This window comes from Anolis carolinensis, unplaced genomic scaffold (assembly GCF_035594765.1).
Source record: "Anolis carolinensis isolate JA03-04 unplaced genomic scaffold, rAnoCar3.1.pri scaffold_15, whole genome shotgun sequence".
NCBI classification, from domain to species: Eukaryota; Metazoa; Chordata; class Lepidosauria; order Squamata; family Dactyloidae; genus Anolis; species Anolis carolinensis.
This window is the reverse complement of record NW_026943826.1, coordinates 4,397,380-4,412,928: the sequence shown is the minus strand read 5'-3', so window position 1 is coordinate 4,412,928 and position 15,549 is coordinate 4,397,380. Positions and strand designations below refer to the sequence as shown.

General features: G+C 41.6%; 1 protein-coding gene across 9 annotated transcripts in view; it reads left to right on the top strand.

Moving 5' to 3' along the window:
- mtor (mechanistic target of rapamycin kinase) overlaps positions 1-15,549 on the top strand; it is a 169,517-nt gene that overhangs the window by 35,152 nt on the left and 118,816 nt on the right. For all 9 annotated transcript variants that reach the window (XM_062965865.1, XM_062965864.1, XM_062965862.1 and 6 more), the window contains 6 exons: positions 3,534-3,696; positions 4,937-5,029; positions 5,128-5,274; positions 6,896-7,038; positions 13,076-13,238; positions 15,232-15,377. In XM_062965865.1, coding sequence (XP_062821935.1) covers positions 3,534-3,696; positions 4,937-5,029; positions 5,128-5,274; positions 6,896-7,038; positions 13,076-13,238; positions 15,232-15,377 — 855 coding nt within the window. The remainder of the gene's footprint in view (positions 1-3,533; positions 3,697-4,936; positions 5,030-5,127; positions 5,275-6,895; positions 7,039-13,075; positions 13,239-15,231; positions 15,378-15,549) is intronic.

Sequence of the window (15,549 nt, the reverse complement as noted above, 5' to 3'; positions counted from 1 at the left end):
CACTGCTGGCTCATGTTTAACTTGTTGTCCACAAGGACTCCAAGATCTTTTTCACATGTACTGCTGTCTAGCCAGGTGTCCCCCATTCTGTATCTTTGATTTCCATTTTTTCTGCCGAAGTGAAGTATCTTGCATTTGTCCCTGTTGAACTTCATTTTGTTAGTTTCGGCCCATCTCTCTAGTCTGTCAAGATCGTTTTGAATTCTGCTCCTTTCTTCTGGAGTGTTGGCTCTCCCTCCCAGTTTGGTGTCATCTGCAAACTTGATGATCGTGCCTTCTAACCCTTCGTCTAAGTCATTAATAAAGATGTTGAACAGAACCGGGCCCAGGACAGAACCCTGCGGCACTCCACTCGTGACTTCTTTCCAAGATGAAGACGACGCATTGGTGAGCACCCTTTGGGTTCGTTCGCTTAGCCAATTACAGATCCACCTAACCGTAGTTTTGTCTAGCCCACATTTTACTAGTTTGTTTGCCAGAAGGTTGAGAGGGACTTTGTCGAAGGCCTTACTGAAATCCAGGTACGCTACATCTACGGCATTCCCTGTATCGACCCAACTCGTAACTCTGTCGAAAAAAGAGATCAGATTAGTCTGGCATGACTTGTTTTTGGTAAATCCGTGTTGACTATTAGCAATGACTGCATCTGTTTCTAAGTGTTTGCAGACCACTTCCTTAATGATCTTTTCCAGAATCTTGCCTGGTATCGACGTGAGGCTGACCAGACGGTAATTGTTTGGGTCGTTCTTTTTTCCCTTCTTGAGGATAGGGACCACATTTGCCCTCCAATCTGCTGGGACTTCTCCCGTTCTCCAAGAACTCTCAAATATGATCGCCAGTGGTTCTGAAATAACTTCCGCTAGTTCCTTCAGTACTCTTGGAGGTAGTTGATCTGGCCCTGGCGACTTGAATTCGTTTAGAGTGGCCAGGTGTTCCTGGACAACTTGTTTGCCTATTTGGGGTTGGATTTCCCCAAATCCTTCGTCCATTTCATGTTGCTGAGGTTGAAGATGGCTTTCTTTTTGTGAGAAGACCGAGGCAAAGAAGGTATTAAGCAGTTCTGCCTTTTCCCTGTCCCCTGTCGCCATCACCCCATCTTCTCCTCGCAGAGGCCCTATCGCCTCCTTTTTCTTCCTTTTTCTACCAACGTAAGCAAAAAAGCCTTTTTTGTTGTTTTTAATGTCCCTGGCAAGCCTGAGCTCATTTTGCGCTTTAGCCTTGCGAACCTTTTCCCTACAGGAGTTGGCTATACGTTTGAATTCTTCTTTGGTGATTTATCCCCTTTTCCACTTCTTGTGCATGTCCCTTTTGAGTTTTAGCTCAGTTAGAAGTTCTTTGGACATCCATTCTTGCTTCTTCGCATGTGCCATATTTTTTTTCTTTGTTGGCACTGTTTGCATTTGCGCCTGGAGTATTTCACTTTTAAAAAATTCCCATCCATCGTTAACTCCCTTGTCTTTTAATATTGGCATCCATGGAATGCTGCTCAGTATTTCCTTCATTTTTTGGAAGTCAGCTCTCTTAAAGTCCAGAATGCGTGTTTGACTTGTCTTAGTTTCAGCCTTCCATTGTATCACAAACTGCAGGAGCACATGGTCACTTGCCCCTAAGGATCCAACGACTTCTACTGTATTGATCAGGTCTTCCACATTTGTTAAGATTAGATCAAGAGTTGCTGATCCCCTTGTTGTCTCCTCTACCTTCTGGACCATAAAATTGTCTGCAAGGCAAGTGAGGAATTTGTTGGACTTTGTGCTCTTGGCCGAGTTTGTTTTCCAGCAGATATCAGGATAGTTGAAGTCGCCCATGACTACTATATCTTTTCTTTGTGCCTGTTTGGTCAGCTGTTGACAAAAGGCTTCATCAAGTTCTATATCCTGGTTCGGAGGTCTGTAGTAGACACCCACGACTTGATCTTTTTGAGTCCCGGTTCCCTTGATTCTTATCCAGATGCTTTCAAGCTGGTTTCCCAGATTACAGTCTTGCATTTCTTCTGCAACGTAACTGTTTTTGACATATAAAGCTACTCCCCCTCCTCTCCCCTTTGTTCTATTTCTGTGAAAGAGGTTATAGCCCTCAATGGCTACATTCCAGTGATGGGAGTCATCCCACCAGGTTTCAGTGATGCCTATGACGTCGTACGTGTGGTGCTGTGTTAAAAGTTGGAGTTCGTCTTGCTTATTTCCCATGCTCTGTGCATTAGTGTAAAGACATGTAGGCCCCTGTGACCTCCCCTTGAGCTGTTTATTTGGGATTATTGTGCTCTCGGTAGTTGGTCCTTGCTGTGTTTGTGCAGCCCTCCATTTAGCTTTTTGGCAGTTCCCTGTGGTCGTGGGTAATATAGTGTTTGCCAGGCTGTTGTTCCCCTCCCCCAGTGGATCTAGTTTAAAGTGCGCCTGATGAAGTTTGTGAGTCTGTGTGCAAAAAGATGTTTTCCTACTTGTGTGAGATGCACCCCATCACTTGCCAGTAGGCCATCCTCCTGGAAGAGTAGACCATGGTCAAGGAAGCCAAAATGCTCCTCTTGACACCATTTTCTGAGCCAGTTATTGACATGTACTATTTTTCCGGCCCTTGTAGAGCCGTGTCCTACAACGGGGAGGAGGGATGAAAAGATCACCTGTACATTACACATTTTTAGTGGTCCAGCATTTCTGTATTCTCAAATAATCTGCTGTGTCTAGGTTGGTTCATCAGGTGCTCTGCTATGACTGACTTCTCTGGTTGAGTGAGTCTGCAGTGCCTTTCATGTTCCTTGGTTCGTGTTTGGGCAATGCTGCTGCGTTTGGTGGTCCCTCTGTAGACTGCATGGTATCCAGTAGACTCCTTCAGAGGTGAGAGAATCCCTCTCGTCCTTTGCTGAATGGAGCATTTGTTGGATTTTCTTCGTAGGTTTGTAGATTGTTTGTAGGTTGTGTTTCTTCATCAGCTTGCCTATGCGGTCAGTGGTTCTCTTGATGTATGGTAAGAACACTTTTCCTTTGGGTGGTCTTTACTCTCATGGCTTGTTCTTGGCCTTGCAGCTTTTCTGATGTCTGTAGAGCCCAGTTTAGGTGGTTTAGTTCACCATTCAGCATTCCTTGGTGACACAATAGATTGTACACCTTGCAGCTTGGCCCCATTTTAACTGCCATGCCTCAATGCTATGGGATAATTTGGCAGAGAAGGAGAAAAGCCTTGCAAAACTGCAGCTACCAGGATTCCATATTATTGAGCCGTGGCAGTTGAAGTGGCATCAAATTGCATTAAGTCTACAGTGTGGATGCCCTCCCTGATTGTTTCAAAGAGGAGAATAAAGTTTTACCCCAAGTTTTGAGTATATCACACAAGTAAATTCCACACTTTCCTCACTTCTTATGGGTAAATAAAACAGCAGGTAGTGTTGCCCAAACATTTGTGATTTTTTCAAAATTACTTCCCAGACTTAATTACCTCATGATCTCCCTTTTGTGCGCAACACATGCATGTTTACATGAAGTTCTCCTCTCATTTTCTCTCAATAACCACAATGTTTGCTTCTCCCCTGAATGCAGAACTGCCTTAGAAACTGTGGATCGCTTGACCGAGTCTCTGGATTTCACCGATTACGCTTCCCGCATAATCCATCCTTTGGTGCGGACTCTGGACCAGAGCCCTGAGCTCCGGCTGACTGCCATGGACACGCTCTCATCTCTGGTCTTCCAACTTGGGAAGAAGGTAAATAATAATAATAATAATAATAATAATAATAATAATAATAATAATAATAATAAGTGTGATCCAAGACAACAGCTAGCAGAGTGTCTGCTGTGGACTCATCTTGTTGTGTTTTAAATAATAATAATAATAATAATAATAATAATAATAAGAAGAAGAAGAAGAAGAAGAAGAAGAAGAAGTCTCTTGGGAAGTGTTCGACGTGTGATCCAATACAAAAGCCAGCATAGTGATTTTGTTTGGTGATTACTAATCTTGTTGTGTATCCGATAATAATGATGATGATGATGATGATGATGATAAGCAATTCCTGATAATTGGTTGGGAAGAATGATGAAAACTGGTCTTTCCTTCAGTTCCAAACCTTACCCCTTGAACAGTCAAAGGAAGGTGCAAGCCTTTAGATTTTGTGGCATTATTGTTCCTAAATTGTTGCCCAATTGGACAGGAGTAATACAGTCACATTAATTTAAAGGACACTTTAAATTAGTGCCACCGGAATTTCGGCTAACTTACTTCTACCTCATGGCTGTTATGATACCTTTTATAGCCATTTCTAATGTATTTTAACTGTTTTTAGGATACGTCTTAATGTTTAACTCATATTTTTAGTGTTATTCTGTTTTACTGGATTGTTTTTATTCTGTTTCCATTTTGATGTTTAATTCCTTTGTGATAAGTTTTGTTATCAGTATTATTCTGTATTTTTGATGTGTTTGTACTGTGGAGCCTTTGGTGGCCTAGGGGATAAAAGCCTTGTGACTTGAAGGTTGGGTTGCTGACCTGAAGGCTGACAGGTTCGAATCCCACCTGGGGAGAGCGCGGATGAGCTCCCTCTGTCATCTCCAGCTCCATGCGGGGACATGAGAGAAGCCTCCCACAAGGATGGTAAAACATCAAAACATCCGGGCGTCCCCTGGGCAACGTCCTTGCGGACGGCCAATTCTCTCACTCCAGGAGCAACTCCAGTTGCTCCTGACACAAAAAAAAAAATGTTTTAGGGCATTGAATGTTTGCCTTTCTTTTGTGTGTAAACCATCCTGTGTCCTTTCGAGGAGAGAGGGCAGTCTAGAAATGAAGTATTGTTATTATATTATTAGTGTAGCAAAAAATAGAGGACTGCAAGTTGTTCTTTCCTATCTCAGGAATGTCTTTGTCAAAATCTTCTTAATGAGTTGGGTGGTTGTTCGGTGCTTAACTTGTCTCTCTCATTTTTGCTTCCGTTCTCTTATACAAACAGTATCAGATTTTCATTCCAATGGTGAACAAAGTCTTGGTGCGCCACCGGATCAACCACCAGCGCTACGACGTCCTCATCTGCAGGATTGTGAAGGTGAGAGGACTGAGGAAGTCTGATGCAGAAGGCAAAGGGATGGGCGTGAAGTTCTACATTCTATCATGCTTGGGGTTACAACTCCTCCTCTGTCTTAGGGCTACACTCTGGCGGATGAAGAAGAGGACCCCCTCATCTACCAGCACCGTGTCCAGAGGAGCAACCAAGGGGAGGCCCTCACCAGCGCCCCGGTGGAAACTGGCCCCATGAAGAAGCTGCACGTCAGCACCATCAACTTACAGAAGGTAAGCCAGAGACTGTGACTTGTCAGGACTGCCTGAGCAAAAGTGGAGATCTGAGATGGCTTTCCGTTCGGGATGAGTTAGATTTGGTTGCTGCCTGGAGCCTCCAAGTCCTAGTCCAACCCTCTGTCATGACTTTGTCCTGTGAAATCCCAGGCTCTGCCTTCACATAGAGGGCACTACCTTGTTTCCCCGAAAATAAGTCAGTGTCTTATATTAATTTTTGCTCCCAAATATGTGCTAGGTCTTATTTTCAGGGGATGTCTTATTTTTCCATGAAGAATTCAAATTTATTGTTGAACAAAAAAATGAACATTTATTATATATTGTACAGCAGTTGTCATCACAGCATAACCAGCCAAAATGTGAATCCTAACAAGAATTTCTTGTTACTACCATTTTTTCCATGTACAACAATCTATGGTACATACATTTACTGATCATGCATGTTCTGGTGTTCTGTTTGGCAGGCATGCTTCCAAACAAAAACTTTTCTAGGTCTTACTTTCAGGGGAGGTCTTATATTTAGCAATTCAGCAAAATCTCTACTAGGTCTTATTTTCCGGGGATGTCTTATTTTAGGGAAAACAGTAGAGTTCTCTGGCTGACAATTCTAAATTATCTTCCCAACATTGCACACTCCAGGATTCCATAGGATTTTGTTGTGGCAGCTAAAGTGGGATATTATTGTTGTTGTTGTATAGAATGTTGTGGCAGCTAAAGTGGGATATTACTATTGCTGTTGCATAGGATGTTGTGGCAGATAAAGTGGGATATTGTTGTTGCGGCATAGGATGTTGTGGCAGCTAAAGTGGGATATTGTTGTTGTTGCATAGGATGTCGTGGCAGCTAAAGTGGGATATTATTGTTGTTGCATAGGATGTTGTGGCAGCTAAAGTGGGATATTATTGTTGTTGCTTAAGATGTTGTGGCAGCTAAAGTGGGATATTATTGTTGTTGCTTAAGATGTTGTGGCAGCTAAAGTGGGATATTATTGTTGTTGCATGGGATGTTGTGGCAGCTAAAATGGGATATGGTTATTGCATAGGATGTTGTTGTGGCAGCTAAAGTGGGATATTATTGTTGTGGCATAGGATGTTGTGGGAGCTAAAGTGGTATGCTTTCATGGAATCTTGAACTTGAAATGAAGTTGAGGGACTGAAAGTGCCAAAGAAAGAACCTGAGCCCTTCCACCTGCTAAACAGGTGCTCGGCCAAAGAGCTATTCCCTATTTTTTCCTTTTTAGGTTCTCCAATATAGTTTAAGATTGAGCTCAAAGACCAGTATGGTTGTAATGGTTTGAGTGCTAGACAGTGACTCTGGAAACCACGGTTTGAATCCCTCCTTGGTCATGGAAAGCATTGAGCATTTTAAACAGAAGTTGGATAGCTATCTGTTGGGAGTGCTTTGATTGAGTGTCCCTGCATGGCACCCTTGAGGTTTCTTCTGAATCTATTATGTGGCCTTGCGTGACACTTTGAAGGCACCTCACAACAACTCTGGGTGCCTTTAGTTAGATTTTTTGGTAATGTATGAAAAGATGGATAGGTGGAAAACAGAAGAGTGGGGTAGAGCATTGTCAAAGGCAATGGGGCAACGTATGAACGCCTTCATTGTGTTGCAGGCCTGGGGAGCGGCCCGGAGGGTTTCCAAAGACGACTGGCTGGAGTGGCTGCGGCGGCTGAGCCTGGAGCTGTTGAAGGACTCCTCGTCCCCATCTCTGCGCTCGTGCTGGGCCTTGGCCCAGGCCTACAACCCCATGGCCAGGTAACGGCATTTCCTGCCTCTCCTCCTTCCCCCTCTGGGAGCCAAAAGCCATAAAAAGGTGGAAACAGAGGGGGCAGAGGCATTCGCGGGCAAATAAATGTGTCTGGGAATCCAACCCCACAGCCAATTTCCCCTCGATGGCAGCTCCGCTTGGTGTTTTTCTTAGAGCTGAGACAGGAAAAATTAGAAAAACAAAAGCCTTTTTAATACGCCTGATGCTATTTCCAGCAAAGGAAAAACAGGGCTGGAAAGGTACAATAAAGGGGTTGGCATGGGTCTTGTGTCTCCAATATTGCCTCCTCTGGCAAAATAAACAAGACATCATTTTTTTTTGCTCCTGAAAGAGCAGACCATTTTTGTGCTTTTCCCAAGGCATTATGCACCTGCTGGGAGCTTTTTCTGGGGTGTCAAAAATCCTTTTTCTATGTTCTACACCAGGGTTGGAAGAAGTGAGTGTATTTCAAGTTGTTCAGCAGTCAGTCTTGACGGTTTTTATATATCAGCTAGCTTGGGTACCTGGCGTTATCCGGGTTATTTAAAAAAATTCACATTTTTAATTGTACAAAGTGCATAAGGTTGTGGGTGAACTACAACTCACAGAACAATAATGTATGTGTATATACACTCTTGTAAAAATCCCAAGAAATGTAATACAATTCAGGTTTCTACAACTCTATATTAAAGTAATTCTCTTCAAACTATATTGCATATAACAAAATTGCTTTCAGGATTTCATAAACAAAGGTACAATATAATAATAATAATAATAATAATAATAATAATAATAATAATAATAATAACAACAACTTTATTTTTATACCCCGCCCCATCTCCCCGAAGGGACTCGGGGCGGCTTACATGGGGCCTGGCCCGATAAAACAAACAAATAACAGTAACAAAGAAATAAAACAATTATCCCAGTAAAAAACACCAACATCAATAAAAACAATCATTAAAATCAACAAGCAGGATACAGTGTTAAAAACAGGAGACTAATTCGTAGATCCCAGGCGAAATGCAGAGTGTTACGAAATGGGAAAAGGAAATTTCACAGTTGGACAATAAAGTGTGGTATAAAATGGCAAGACAACAACAATGGGACTATTATGGAATGGACAGATAGATCAATCCAGCAACAACTAAACATCGAAGGCCATTTGGAACAGCCAGGTTTTTAAGCTCTTCCGGAAGGAGAGGAGGGTAGGGGCCTGCCTGATCTCTCTAGGTAGAGAGTTCCAAAGCCGGGGGGCCACGATGGAGAAGGCCCTCTCTCTCGTCCCCACCAACCGTGACTGTGAGGGTGGTGGGAGCGAGAGAAGGGCCTCCCCCGACGAGCGAAGAGAACATGTGGGTTCATAGAGGGAGATGCGGTCTCAATATCCATGTCATACTCTCACAAAGTATACTATATCAGAAGTAAATAACAGACATAAAGAGACAACCAAGTCCATATTATTCCTGGAGTTACGTAGAATCTTGGGCCAATGTCAATTGTAGTAAAAATATTCAGTGTCCAAGATAACAGTTTCTATATTCAAAGGAATTCTTCGTTTGCTTCGCAACGCCAAGAACTGGTACACAACAAGGCTTGTTCCCCTACTTTGTGAGAGTATGACATTTGTACCTTTGTTTATGAAATCCTGAAAGCAATTTTGTTATATGCAATATAGTTTGAAAAGAATTACTTTAATACAGAGTTGTAGAAACCTGAATTGTATTACATTTCTTGGGATTGTTACAAGAGTGTATATACACATACATTATTGTTCTGTATTATTATAGATATTTGTGCATTATCAGCAGTGAACTACAACTCACATCATGCCAATATAACTCTCAGAAACTCCATCAGTACTTAAAGTTTGTTATGTTGGGCAACTTTGCTCTGGATGCATCATTGGTGGGGTTCAGTGTGCTCTCTGGCTGTAGGGTAAACTACAACTCCCACTATGATGAGTCAGTCCCCTCAAGGTTGAGTTAGTTATGGGGATTCTGTGTGCCAAGTGTGGTCCAGGTCCAGTGTTTGGGTTTACACTGCCTTCTGGATGTAGGTGAATTACCACTCTCCCAAACCATCATGAATTTTCCCTAAAGATTTCCAGTATTTATTTTTTTTTGCTGATCATGGGGGCTTTGTGTGCCAAGTTTGGTCCAATTCCATCTTTGGTGGAGTTTAGACTGCTCATTGATTGCAGGTGAACTATAAATCCCAGGGTTTTATTTTGTGTGGGATAGGGGTTTTGGGTGTGTGCAGGGTCTGTTGTGTGTAATGCATTCTATGTCTTTGTTTGAATGTTAGGGTGAACTCTTATATTTAATTTTTAAAAAATGAGTAGAAACTTACATTGAAAATAGTGGATAATACAGTAGAGTCTCACTTATCCAACGTTCTGGATTATCCAACGCATTTTTATAGTCAATGTTTTCAATACATCATCATATTTTGGTGCTAAATTCATAAATACAGTAATTACTACATACCATTACTGCATATTGAACTACCTTTTCTGTCAAATTTGTTGTATAACATGATGCTTTGGTGCTTAATTTGTAAAATCATAACCGAATTTGATATTTAATAGGCTTTTCCTTAATGCCTCCTTATTATCCAACATACTCGCTTATCCAACGTTCTGCCGGCCCGTTTATGTTGGATAAGTGAGACTCTACTGTATGTAGAAATAGCAATTCTATATGTTTTGAGTTACTGATAATAATATGTACTCAATGTTAGAATTAACTGGTTGATTGACTAATGTAGACATGCATGTACATTTCAAAATGATAGTTACCCTACTATATCTGCTATAATTTGCTGTTTTGTTATGTACCATATCATTAATAAACTCACCAAAAAAAAGAAGAAAAAGAAAAAGAAAAACCCTATAAATCCCAGTACCTACAACTCCAAAATGTCCAGGCCAATTCCCTTCAAAACCCATCAGTTTTGGGTATGTATGTCAAGTTTGGTCCAGATCCATAATTGTTTGGGTTCATAGTGCACCCTGGATGGAGGTGAACTACAACTCCTATAAATCCCTTCAAAGACCTCCACTATTTTTTCTTGGTCATGGAGGTTCTGTGTGCCAATTTAGTTCCAGGTCCATCCTTGGTGGAGTTCAGAGTGTTCTTAGATTGCAGGTGAACTATACATCCCAGTCCCTACTACTCCTATAAATCTTGGTGAATTTTCCCCAAACCTTTCTAGTATGTTCAGTAGCTTTTAAATTCCTCTGTTTGCTGTGTGCCATAGAAAAGAATAGGAAAGGGTTAAGGGAGAGACAGTGGGCAGTGCCATGCAAATTCCACACCAATGGAGAAAGTAAGAAACACTGTGATGCCTGTGGTGGAGGAAAAATAGAAAACCTAGGATGAAATTGTCCCCGAATGAAAGCCTTCTCTTGGGTGGTGGGCAGGATGGTGTTTGTGGAGGACATTGTCAGGGCTCTTGGACATGTTCACGGCGCTCGCCATAACCTGCAATGTCATTGGAGGGAACGCCATTGGTGTCTCCTGAGTAGTGGGAGCTGTAGTTACTTGTGGAAGTGGAAGCATGTCTGTGTACACCCCAGCCACACACATACATTTCACTTTTATTATGTGTATAGATGAACCTTTCTTTGTTCGTTCCCCTAACTGTTTAGCAAGGCCAGAGCTTTTAAGAAAGTAAATTCGAAGCTGGTGTTTTGAACAGAAGCAAAATGGGGACAGTTACACAATTAAGGACATAACGGTTACATAATTAAGCCCTTAGCTGCCTGTGTGTGGCAGGGTTGGCCCGCTGAGGAGCAGAAAAGTTTCCAAAATCCTTCTCTCTCAAATCTCTAAACCACCTTGTGGTGCAGTACAACTTAAGGGCGGCCTTTGGTGTTCCAACATTCCTTTGATTTAGCCTTCAAATCCAGACGATTAGCCCTCTGAAAGCAAGTGACTAACGTGCCCACGTCGCTTGGGCCTCATCCAGCATTTCTTGCACTGGGTTTCACGCTAAAAAGAAAGAGTCGGTGGAATGGAGGGCAATAAGTAACACCAAGCTCCATTCAAAGCACGGGGCATCTAGTACTAAGATGGGGAACCACTGAATGTCTCTATACATTTTAGCTGTCCAACTTTCCAGCTTTTAGCATTTCTATCACTACTACCCTGAGTCACCCTGGGGAGAGAGAGCTGGATTTGTTTTGTTTTGTTGTTGTTATTATTGTTTTGTTGTTGTTGTTGTTGTTGTTATTGACACAAAGACAGAGTATGACACAGCAAACGAGATCTATATGCTGGATTTCATATCACAAAATCACAAGTTGAACACTTCCCAAGTGTTTATGACTGTGTGATATTATTATTATTATTATTATTATTATTATTATTATTATTATTATTATATTGTATGACACAGCAAACAAGATAGATATGCTGGATTTCGTTTCACAAAATCACAAGTCGAACACTTCCCAAGTGTCTAGGACTGTGTGATGTATTTTCAGATGATGCATGCAGATCCCAGTAGGGTGGCCTTTTGCAGTTGGCCTTTTGCAGTTGACTGCTTGTTTTACTTGCAAGAGTCCTCTGCCCCCTGATCTTCTAGGCAGATATAGCCGGTCAACATCACTGCGGGGGTGCAGTGAATGATGAATGGTCATGAGTTTTCTTGTTTTTCTGTCCAAATTGTCCAGTTCCACCTGTGTCCAGTTTATGATGCCAGCAGTATATCTTATGACAGGTATGGCCCAGGTGTTTATGGCCTTGATGGTGTTGCCTCTATTGAGCTTGCTTTTGAGAATTTTTCTGACCCTTATTATTGTTATTATTATTATTATTATTATTATTATTATTAGCGACATTTATATCCCGCCCTTATCACCCCGAAGGGGACTCAGGACGGCTTACAAGTTATATTTACATACAATATATTATAATATTAGCATAGCACAATATAAGCAATATATATTGATATATTGTCCTATAACACTGTATTGCAATATTATTAGTAATATTGCATGTAATATCAATATACAATTATAATATGTATTATTATTATTTGAAACACAACAAGATGAGTCCACAGCAGACACTCTGCTGGCTGTTGTATTGGATTACACGTAGGACACTTCGCAAGTGTCTAGGACAGTGTGATGTATCAGCGAATAATGCGTGCAGATCCCAGTAAGGTGGCCTTCTGCAGCTGGCAGGTGGTCATTTTGTCAGCGCCGATTGTGTTCAAGTGCAGGCCAAGGTCTTTAGGCACTGCACCCAGTGTGCCGATCACCACTGAGACCACCTTGACTGGCTTGTGCCAGAGTCTTTGTAATTCGATCTTTAAATCCTCATATTGTGTCAGCTTTTCTAGTTTTTCTTCAATCTTGCTGTCCCCTGGGATTGCAACATCGACAATCCATACTTTGTTGTTGTTGTTGTTGTTGTTGTTATTTTACATTACATTGGCTGTGTTCTGGCAAATTTGATATGTATATTCTCCAGAGTCTTTCCCTTTTGTCATATTCAGGGCTGTCTATCTAAAAGTGCCCCTAATATTCTTCTTGGTGTCCCCAGATGGCCCTCGTATCCATTCCACCTTCCACAGCTGATTCTCCATCTGTTATGACTATAATCTCATTACTTCTTGTGGGTTTGGACCCCATTTTTCATTAACTCAGCAAGCCCTGTCTTAGCCCTTTAGATTTATAAAGGTTCCAAGAAATACATGGACTTTTGGGTTGAACCTCTAAGACAAATATCAGCCGGAGATAGACGTCTGAAACAGCAGGTGTTGGATGTCTGTTCAGAAATCCTGTGCTTTATGTTGTTTTTTTAAAAGAGAGAAATTAACCCTGAATAGCATCCAGTCCTTTAGTGTTTTGAGCTGTGTATCTCATAATCTACTATGGCATAATGGGAACTGTAGTGAAAATATTAGAGAGGATTATGCTGCCGCTAACTCCAGAACCTTTTGAGTTGGGAGACAGGGAAAAAGCAGTGTTTGGACTCAACCTTGGCTTTGTTCACTCATGTGTTGTTCTTTTCTCCTTCCTTCCCCTGGCAGAGATCTCTTCAATGCAGCCTTTGTTTCCTGCTGGTCCGAACTCAATGAAGACCAGCAGGATGAGCTGATCCGGAGTATCGAGTTGGCCCTGACCTCACAGGACATTGCGGAGGTCACCCAGACCCTTTTGAACCTGGCGGAGTTTATGGAGCACAGCGACAAGGTAAAAGTAATGGCAAGGGAACTCTTAGTCATTGCAGGAGGGAGTAAGGAGGTACACCAAGGCTGGGTTGAATTTGCTCCTGGTCCATGTTTTCGTTTTCACAGAGTATCCTAGGTAATTTGGGTTTCCAGTTCTATACACATCCTTGCAAATGACCTATTACACTATAACACGATTTTTGTTCCTGGCTTATAAAGGTCACTTCCTAATTGGTTCTATCATAAACACATGGAAAAAGTTTATTAAACTGCCAAAACTTTGTTTTTGCGGGACATCCTGCAGCACATTTTTTTCCATGAATATCTCATTGAGTCTCAAACAATTCAACCTAGTTTGTGGCAGCCACAAAAACAAAATTTCTGGAGTAGAACAACTACTTCCAAAGTAAGTACAGTAGTCTCTCGCTTATCCAACATAAATGGGCCGGCAGAATGTTGGATAAGCAAAAATGTTGGATAATAAGGAGGGATTAAGGAAGAGCCTATTAAACGTCAAATTACCTTATGATTTTACAAATCAAGCACCAAAACATAATGTTTTACAGCAAATTGACAGAAAAAGCAGTTCAATACATAGTAAAGTTCTGTAGTAATTACTGTATTTATGAATTTAGCACCAAAACATCGCAAAGTATTGAAAACATTGACTATAAAAACATTGACTACTAAAAATTGACTACAAATAAAGATAGAATTGCTGCCTAGAGAGCAGCTGTGGATCCGGGTGGGAGGCAGACTGCGTTGGATAATACAGAATGTTGGATAAGCAAAGGTTGGATAAGCGAGACTACAGTATTAGGGATGTGTGATCCATTAAGAAATGGTTCAAAAGTCATTACAAAACCGGGGGGTTCTGGCACTTTGTTTCTAAACTGTTTCTAAAGTGTGCTTAGTGAAAGTTTCATTACTATCACGAGACTAATGAAATTTTGTTACTATTTCGTTCTAGTAATTGCACTTGCGCATAATTACTATAATTGGGGAAACTTCAGGGGCTCCTATCTCCCTCATTTTTAAAGCTGTTGGGGTGAAACTTGCTACAATGGTAGAACACATTTACCACTGTTAGCCCAACAAATTTCAGAATGTTTCACTTGTCCCTGGATTTTTGGCGAATTTTCAAAGTTTTAGGAAGGGACAGACCTCTCCGCTATCCTGATTAGTGCTTTCTGATGCAGTCTTGGAAATATAGTTTAGGGCAGGGCCTTTTGAATTCTCTGGCATAGGGCTCCTCCCATCCCAAACTACATTTCCCAAAGTCCTGTGCTTTTCCCAAATGCACTGCTCCCTCTTGCCCGCTGCTAATGCTGTGAGGTTGCATTAATTTCACAGCCTTTGGCTTTGCTTCTTTGACTTGTGAAACTGACTTTAGGATCCTTCCGAGATTTACAAAACTAAAACAAAAAATATGGGGTACATTTTGATTCTAAAATATTTGTTGTGGGCCACGCAAACTCTTCAGATGTGGCTTCCGACTTAGAAAATTTCCGATTTTCTTACGATTTCTGAAACTTCAGGGTTTTTTTTTTTTGCACAAGCCTAGTAAGTACTACACAGTTAAAAAGGAAATGGCACTTTCAAACCAGGAACAGTTTTTTTTTTTCAAATTTTGTTACATAGTGTTATTAGAGGATGTTCTTAAATTCCTTCATTAGTTGCTTGCATGTCTTGCTTTCCATCAAGGTGGCATCCATTCCTTGCGTCCCACATCACAACCATCTCATGCATTTGATCTCATGCATTTGAGAGAGAGTGATTGGCTCAAGATCATTGGCTGAGTTTCATGGAGACTAGAAGGTGGATCTCTTGCCTTCCAGTCCAACTCTCTAAATCACGTTGCCTGGTCTTCTCCTTTTTCCTTGCCTCTCAGTTTTCAAAACTGATTTATCTCCACGAATTTTACCTGACCCTGTCTGTATCCCAAGATTGGAGTTGCACCCTGGTAAGCAACCAATTGTCACCAAACTCCTAATGTTCTCCTCCGTTTGCCATAGGGACCGTTGCCATTGGGAGATGATAACGGCATCGTCTTGCTCGGGGAGCGAGCAGCCAAATGCCGGGCCTACGCCAAGGCCCTGCACTACAAAGAGCTTGAATTCCAGAAGGGCCCGACGCCTGCCATCCTGGAGTCCCTCATCAGGTAGGGTTCTTTGCTTACAATAGTCAGAGGAAAGGCTTTGATTAAAATGTGTGTTTTGTATTTTTTGTGATCTTGCTGCTTAGCTATAGTCGTAGCATGAAGTGTTGGTGTGAGAGAGCTGGTATCTTTTAACCACATGGGATACCACTGCATATGATGGGAGATAAACAAC